At 39.2% G+C, this 7,658-nt stretch overlaps 1 protein-coding gene across 1 annotated transcript; it reads left to right on the top strand.

The window, feature by feature from the left end:
* The first annotated feature begins 1,459 nt into the window (after positions 1–1,459).
* ZBTB14 (zinc finger and BTB domain containing 14) lies at positions 1,460–5,345 on the top strand. The gene is made up of 2 exons (XM_026843173.1): positions 1,460–1,565; positions 2,014–5,345. Exons 1-2 carry the CDS (start codon positions 1,563–1,565, stop codon positions 3,355–3,357), a joined length of 1,347 nt encoding a protein of 448 aa, XP_026698974.1. The 5' UTR covers positions 1,460–1,562; the 3' UTR covers positions 3,358–5,345.
* The last annotated feature ends 2,313 nt before the right edge of the window (positions 5,346–7,658 follow it).

Genomic DNA, 7,658 nt, shown 5'->3' on the forward strand with positions numbered 1-7,658 from the left:
AACGTGGCGAGGCGCTGAGCGGCTCCCGGCGGCGGCAGGAGCTGCACCAACAGTTACAACCCCAGACATACTCCCCCGCCCCATTCCTGCGGTGGTAAAAAAAAGTGTGTGTAGGAATAATTAGCCTTACCCCGAGAAGTCAGCAACCCAGCTGGCAAGGGATTTCCCCTTGCCTTTAGTCAGTGCTGGAGGGACTCTGGTTAAGTGCCTTCCGTGCTCCACTCGCAGAGTAGGAACTTCGCTTCTTCCACCAATTCCACACCCCGGTGTACTCGGCAACACTGTTTTCAGCCAATGACTTACATAAGTAGTTCTTGCTTAGGAAGTCTCAACAGAATTGCAGCAAAATTGGGTGATATTCAACAAAACGGAGTGGGTTTGCTGCTAATTTATTAGCAGTGGCGTTTTGCTTAAAAAGAAAGCAGCGATTTCCCCAGCTTGCAAAGAACTCTCAACGGGTCCCGTTGAAACAGTTGTTGGTCCTGCCCTCTTCGGTGCCAGACTGGTGTGTTTCCCTGGGACTGTTAGACACAGACAACCCAGAAAAATACATACAGTGTTTCTTGGGTTTCTTTTCTTGTGTTTTTCAAATATTTACGCACCTCCTATATGACTTATCTGATTATTCAGGACAAATATAAGAATTTTGGCTTTCCTTGGGTTTTTTTTGTAGCCTGTGGCACTGTATGCTGAGATGCCAGACCTGCAAAGGCATTTGTAGGGAGCCCAGGTGTTCCTATAGCATGTTAAACACCAAGTGGAAGTTGCATACCTGTCACCTATTTCTGCTTCATATGTGCTCAAGGATAAATTAGAATTTAGGAAAGCAGTTCCCAGTCGTTCTCTGTCAGGTGGTGAAAGATTTGTTCCAAACCAAATACTAAATTTCCCTCCTCTCTGCAGCATTTCCCGCTTCTATCATAATTAGATGCCTGTGGAAGATTGGGATTGAATAATTTAAATTAAGAGTTTTGCATTGTCCTTCTGCTGTTCAAGTATCTCCACTGTTTGGAGATGTGGTATCCCTGGTGTCTCTTTCCTGCGTCCTCGATGTGCATCCATCCACAGCCCAGTCTGCTGTCCTTTGGGATGCTTGCTCTGCTTGCCAGGCCCTCTCCCAGGCTTGCTCAGCTCACCGAGTCAGCGGAAGGCTAATCACCTCTTTCTTGGGTTGGTTACTGGGTTAATGCTAGTGATTCCTCCAGAGGTTTTTCAGACCTGTACCTGTATTGCAAAGTAACAGGAAAGTGGCGTCAGTGAAGTGAAGCAGCAGGAGGAAAGTAAACACGGTTTATGACGCAGCGCTATTAGATCAATTTATGCAGTCGTCTGTAGAACCAGCCAAAAAGTGGATATTTTAACAGTGCGTTTTGCATAATTTTAACGAATTGAAAGTGCTGTGGTTTAACACACAAATTTAAAACTATTTTTGGCATAGATTTTATAATTTCTTAAAACATTATTATCTTCCTGTCTTTCAGGCTGAAGGTGGCCCATTGTAAGGGTTAATCATCTGTCAAATATTTAATAATCATTTGTTCAGAAAATTTCCTGCATTGTTCATGGTAAGACTTATATTTGATATTTCACATTTAGTTTGCTATGCTGACTCACATAGACTATTTCTTATACATCTTAACATTTTCTTTAGCTATAAGAATGACTTCTACTGCAGTTGGATCATACCTTTACTGGGAATTGCAACTTCACAGAGAAAGTTTCCGATTTTGGATAACCGAATCAGTGGATATTTGCATAAATTAATATCTTGATACAATAAATAATTATTCTTTATAAATCACTAAGTGTCCTGTAAAGTGTATAACCTAGGAAAAGACCTATATGTGTTCACAATTTTAAAAGAAGTTTAAGAGGAATGGTTTTATAATTCTGGTCATATTAAGCCAAAAAAAATACTTGGCAGTTCTTTTAGCATGTAAATGACATCAGCTGTTGGGATTTTATGACTTAGGCTACTTTATAAACTTGCAAAACTTTCCCATGTTTTTTCAGGAGTTTTTCATCAGTATGTCTGAAACCATTAAATATAATGACGACGATCACAAAACTGTGTTCCTGAAAACATTAAATGAACAGCGTTTGGAAGGAGAATTTTGTGACATAGCTATCGTGGTTGAAGATGTTAAATTCAGAGCACATAGGTGCGTGCTTGCTGCCTGCAGTACCTACTTCAAGAAGCTTTTCAAAAAACTGGAAGTTGATAGTTCATCAGTAATAGAAATAGATTTTCTTCGTTCCGATATTTTTGAGGAAGTTCTCAATTACATGTATACTGCAAAGATTTCTGTTAAGAAAGAGGATGTAAATTTGATGATGTCTTCAGGCCAGATTCTTGGTATTCGATTTCTGGATAAGCTCTGCTCTCAAAAACGTGATGTATCTAGTCCTGAAGAAAACACACAGCCCAAGAGCAAGTACTGCCTAAAAATAAACCGTCCTATGGGGGAGCCGAATGACACACAAGATGATGAGGTGGAGGAAATCGGAGATCATGATGACAGTCCATCAGATGTGACGGTGGAAGGAACTCCCCCAAGTCAGGAAGATGGAAAATCACCTACCACTACCCTGAGAGTGCAAGAGGCGATTCTGAAAGAGTTGGGAAGTGAAGAGGTTCGAAAAGTGAACTGCTACGGCCAGGAAGTAGAGCCTATGGAAACAACCGAATCAAAAGACTTGGGATCTCAGACCCCTCAGGCTTTGACATTTAATGATGGCATAAGTGAAGTGAAAGATGAACAGACACCAGGCTGGACCACAGCAGCTGGAGATATGAAGTTTGAATATTTGCTTTACGGTCACAGGGAACACATTGTGTGTCAGGCTTGTGGTAAGACCTTTTCTGATGAAGCGCGATTGAGAAAACATGAAAAGCTACACACTGCTGATAGACCATTTGTTTGTGAAATGTGTACAAAGGGCTTTACCACGCAAGCTCATTTGAAAGAGCACCTGAAAATACACACAGGTTACAAGCCTTACAGTTGCGAGGTATGTGGAAAGTCTTTTATTCGTGCACCAGATCTAAAAAAGCACGAAAGAGTTCACAGTAATGAGAGGCCATTTGCATGCCATATGTGTGATAAAGCTTTCAAGCACAAATCCCACCTCAAAGACCATGAAAGAAGACACCGAGGAGAGAAACCTTTTGTCTGCAGTTCCTGCACTAAGGCATTTGCTAAAGCATCTGATCTAAAAAGGCATGAGAACAATATGCACAGTGAAAGAAAACAAGTTACTACAGCCAATTCCATCCAGAGTGAAACAGAACAGTTACAGGCAGCAGCTATGGCTGCTGAAGCAGAGCAGCAATTAGAAACTATAGCTTGTAGTTAAAAACAGAAACTTTATCAGAAGTAATATAAGAAATTAAACTGAAGAAAAATCTATTGTTGGTATATGTTTGGACTGAGAATTATCTTTTCAAGAAAACATATTTTTAGAGGATTTGAATGCTACATAGGAACACATAGCATTGCTTGGTTAGGTATTTTAAAATATTTCAGAGATGGGTATTCTTAGAATATGAAATAGTTTTGTTGTCATTAGCAGTATCATGCACTAATACCTGTTTTAATTTGAGAATATGATCAAGTTCTCTATAAAACAGGGATCATCACCGGCTGATGTTTTGTTTATCCAGTATGGAATACTGCATACGACGTAGACGTCAAAATCAGTTGAGTTATATTGGAAAATGCTGAGATCTCAGAAAGTTAACAAACATGGAAAGGAAATACTTGGGTTTTGTAATTGTGGAGGTGTTACAATTTTTGAGAAACAGACGTTGATTCTCTAAGCTTTTTAATTCTTCCTTTTTTCACCTAATGTAGGTGCTGGAGGGTGGTACAAGAGTGTAAGGGGGGGACAGTGATCAAAATGAAATTGCTTCTTATTCCATGCCCTCAGCTATCCTCTTATTTTAATCAAGGTGGCAAGTTTAATGAAATATTTGCTTCTTGAAAAAAAAAAACCTTCATTGTTCGCAGTGGCCCTGGCTGGCAAAGCTGAAGGGTCGTGGCATTCACCAGTCCCTTCTGTGGGGAGAAGAGCCTGCCTCGTTTGTTTCTGTGCTCGCTCGTATGCCGGCCCCCAGAGATGGGACAGAGCCACAAAGAAAAAGGGGCGCGGGCGCAGCATGGAGAAGAAGCCATGTCCCTTACTCGGACCCAGTACAAATTAGTTAAAGCTAATACAGCCTGAGGCTCTAGTTTTTATGATGCAGCTTTCGGTTCACCTATCCTTAGCGCAGTTAAAGCAGAGGAGTGTTTGTGGCAGCACAGGAGGATTATCTGCACTGGCGAGTGACCGGGTGTCACTGCCAGACCTCCGGAGTTGCAGAGCATGGCCACGGGCTGTCGTGTACCTGCCCGCAGCATTCAGGCTAGGGCTTGTGTCACGGCTGGTCACACCAGCTCATCGGTCCCGTTCAAGTTCAAAAACCACCTTCTGACACACCACCTCGCAGCAAGAGGGAGACTTCAGTGAGTGACTTCAGTCATAATTGATCCAGAATCAGTGTTCACTAAGAGTCTGTTATTTAGAGTTGCCTGGGTTTTTTTCAGACAAGCTGAGGTAGATGCTGCTAATTTAACCGTTAAGGAGTCAACAAAGTAAGTGGTCTTTGGATTGCAGTCTGCTATGTGTAGTCAACAAGGGAAGACACAAAACCAGTGGTAACGTAATCCAAAGGGATATCAAGCCTTTATTTTGAATTTGTAAATATTACAACTCTTGTCAAAACTTCATTTGAAGTTGGAATGGGCATAAAAAACACACTCTTGGGCACGTGGTTGGATAACATTGGTCACTTGCGATACCTATAGCATATGAAAGTGTTAGAGCAGTTTCTGGTAAGTTACTGTGTGGTAGATCACATCCTGCTTTCCTAAATAGAAATTGAAAATAGTGTTTTTGGAACTGTTATATGGAACTTTGATTATTGGTTGTTTTCTTTGGTTGGGTTTTTTTTACAGCTTCATTTTATTCATGTACTCATCAGATTAAGTAGTTAATCTTAAAATGCCAATAATTATTTGAAGGCTTGTCTGTAAATAAAACATGAACTTAATATTTTAGAAAATGTAAACTTTGGACCTTTACCAATATATTTTTTTAAAATGTTGCTTCATTTTACATTCAGTAATATTAGTTTGTAAACAAACTATACATTTTGTATCTGTGCAACATCAGAGGATGTGAATTCATTGCATTTTATTGGTTCTCTTGAGGAACATGATAAATGACCATTGTTAAAATGTTTTACTGTATATGATCATAGATATAAAGATAGTAGGTCCCAAACGGGATCTACTTTTTTTTTTTCTAAATGTATTAGTCTTGCTATGTTTTCTTATCTAAAGTTGTGTTCTTGTGTTCACCTTTTCTTAAATGATAAAATTGGGGTTGATAAGACTACAAAACACATCTGTTGTGATAAGAGTTCACAAGTGTAAAAGATAAAGAAAGTAAATTTTCTCTAGGTCTCCATACTCTGAAGAGTGCAAAAAGTAATGAATTTAAATTACATCAGTGAATGTTTACATTAGACATTAGAAAAAACTTTTAAAGGGTTGAATGATGAATTATTAGGACAGAATGCCTGGGGGGGTACTGCAATCTCCACTAGTGCTGATATTCAAGAACGGGTTAGACAAACATCTGTTAGGGATGGTTTAAATATAGATAATTCTGCCTTGAAGCTGAGGGATAAGCTAAATAACCTCTCAAGAAGAGCCTCATTGGGTTTTTTTTTGAAAGTAATAAATGAAAATGGAGCTCACTGGGACAGCAGGAATGGAAAGGCAGAGCTCGAGACTTACAGTTAAAGACAATTGCCCTCTGACATTTGAGCACAAGCAGTCAGGCTGTGAAGTTGTTATAGAAAAGCAGCCTTGCATTAAAAGACACAATTGAAAGTGTGATAACGTTGTGTTTTACATCAGAGTAAATTCTGCTGTTCTTAAAGCTTACAGCTGTAAGGTTGCATGATGTTTTGTAGCTTTTTAAAACTGGGACAGATTGATATTATACATACTCTAATACAAAAGTGTGCAGAAACAGGAACAAATGTTACTGCTGTGCGTTCTTTGGACAGGCATAAACGCCTTACATGAGACTTGATCTTAACAGTCTTGTCATGGGAACAAATTCAGTGAAGCCAATGGAATTGCCCCCTTGTCAAAGACTTGGAAAGGGGCCTTCACTTCTTACTAGTCTTTAGCTGTTTAAGAGTCAGAAGACTGCTGTGTGTTTGTGAGACCAAAAATGACAACATTGGTCATTGGCAGTTTCGACTACCACTGTCTGCTTTATGGATGTGAACTTACCTTATATTTATTTTTTTGAAAGCCAGTAGATAACTTTTTTGTTCCCAACTGTTTTTATTCAAGACACAGAAGAGGTCTAGAATACTTAAGCTTAAAGTTGTGGAAAGGATTTGTGGAGGCAACCCTAGCTGTACATTATTCTTAATGTGTTCTAAATTAATCCTGTTCATTGTGTACATTCTGAAGGGATGTTAGCCTATATGTTAGGGTGGTGGGTGTGTGTGTGTGTGTCTATCTGCGAAGTTCAGGTAAATCTGTCTGCATCTTAAGATGCTACTGCTCCCAGTTCTCACTTGTCCGTGCCAGAAGACACCATGTGCAGAAGCAGATGTATGTCAGCTCCAAGCCACAGAGGTTTTCCGGTGTGATAAACTGTAAGCTATGAGCTGTGTTGATCAAGGAATGGGCAAATTTTTATTTTTGCTTTTACAAGTATGGCAGCTTCTTTCAGAGCTTATGAGACACTGGGTGAGATTCTGTCCAGTAATGGGAATTTTACTGTTGTCTTTATTGGGGCCAGACTGATTAATATTCCTAACAAGGTTTTCAACAGAAGGCAAATTGGCTAATGACAGAGCGCTGTAGAAACATAAATGGCTAAAATACCATTAGATGTGAATTAATTGTTTTTCTCAGAATTAAGTAGAAAAAATATAATTTATGAAATTAGTCCTAAACATACACTTCTCCATCTAAGGTTTGTGAAATTGGAGTCAGTTATGTTTTTAACATACATAAGTGGAAAAAACAGAGTTACTCTTTTTGGCTTATAATGAACGTCTGTCCATGTTATGATGTTATGTGACTGAGTGGCTTCAGTGGAACTCTCCGTGTATTGGAATTAAGTATATGAATAGGTGTTTGTGTGACCAGGGCTTACATGTATACAATGCAGCAACATGTTAGTTGGTGTGAAATGAGGTTCTGGTGACCCAAATGGGTCTGTAAGGTCAACAGCAGTTGAGACACTAAACCAAAGCCTTTTCAGTTACAAAAAGCTCTACATACTAAGGATCTGTAACCATTTAGTTAAAAGGTTTTGTGCTTGAAAAGACTAAATAACCTGGAGTGAGAAGAAATATTTGAAATAAGAATTTTGCTATTCTGTGATCTTAACTGTGTGTTCTTAAAAATATTGTGGGTTTTTTGTAGAGAGAAAAAGAAATGAACACATTTTGAACTCTGGTATCTGATTAATTTCTGATCCAAATTGTGTTAGCCATGGGTATGCTGCTGGATATTTGGTGCAATTCAGTTTGGAAACTAAAAGTTCAGGAAATAATATCTTTCAGTCCTTCCCCCCCCCCC

The sequence above is a fragment of the Athene cunicularia genome (assembly GCF_003259725.1).
Source record: "Athene cunicularia isolate RWA chromosome 2 unlocalized genomic scaffold, athCun1 chr2_part1, whole genome shotgun sequence".
In the NCBI taxonomy this organism is placed as follows: Eukaryota; Metazoa; Chordata; class Aves; order Strigiformes; family Strigidae; genus Athene; species Athene cunicularia.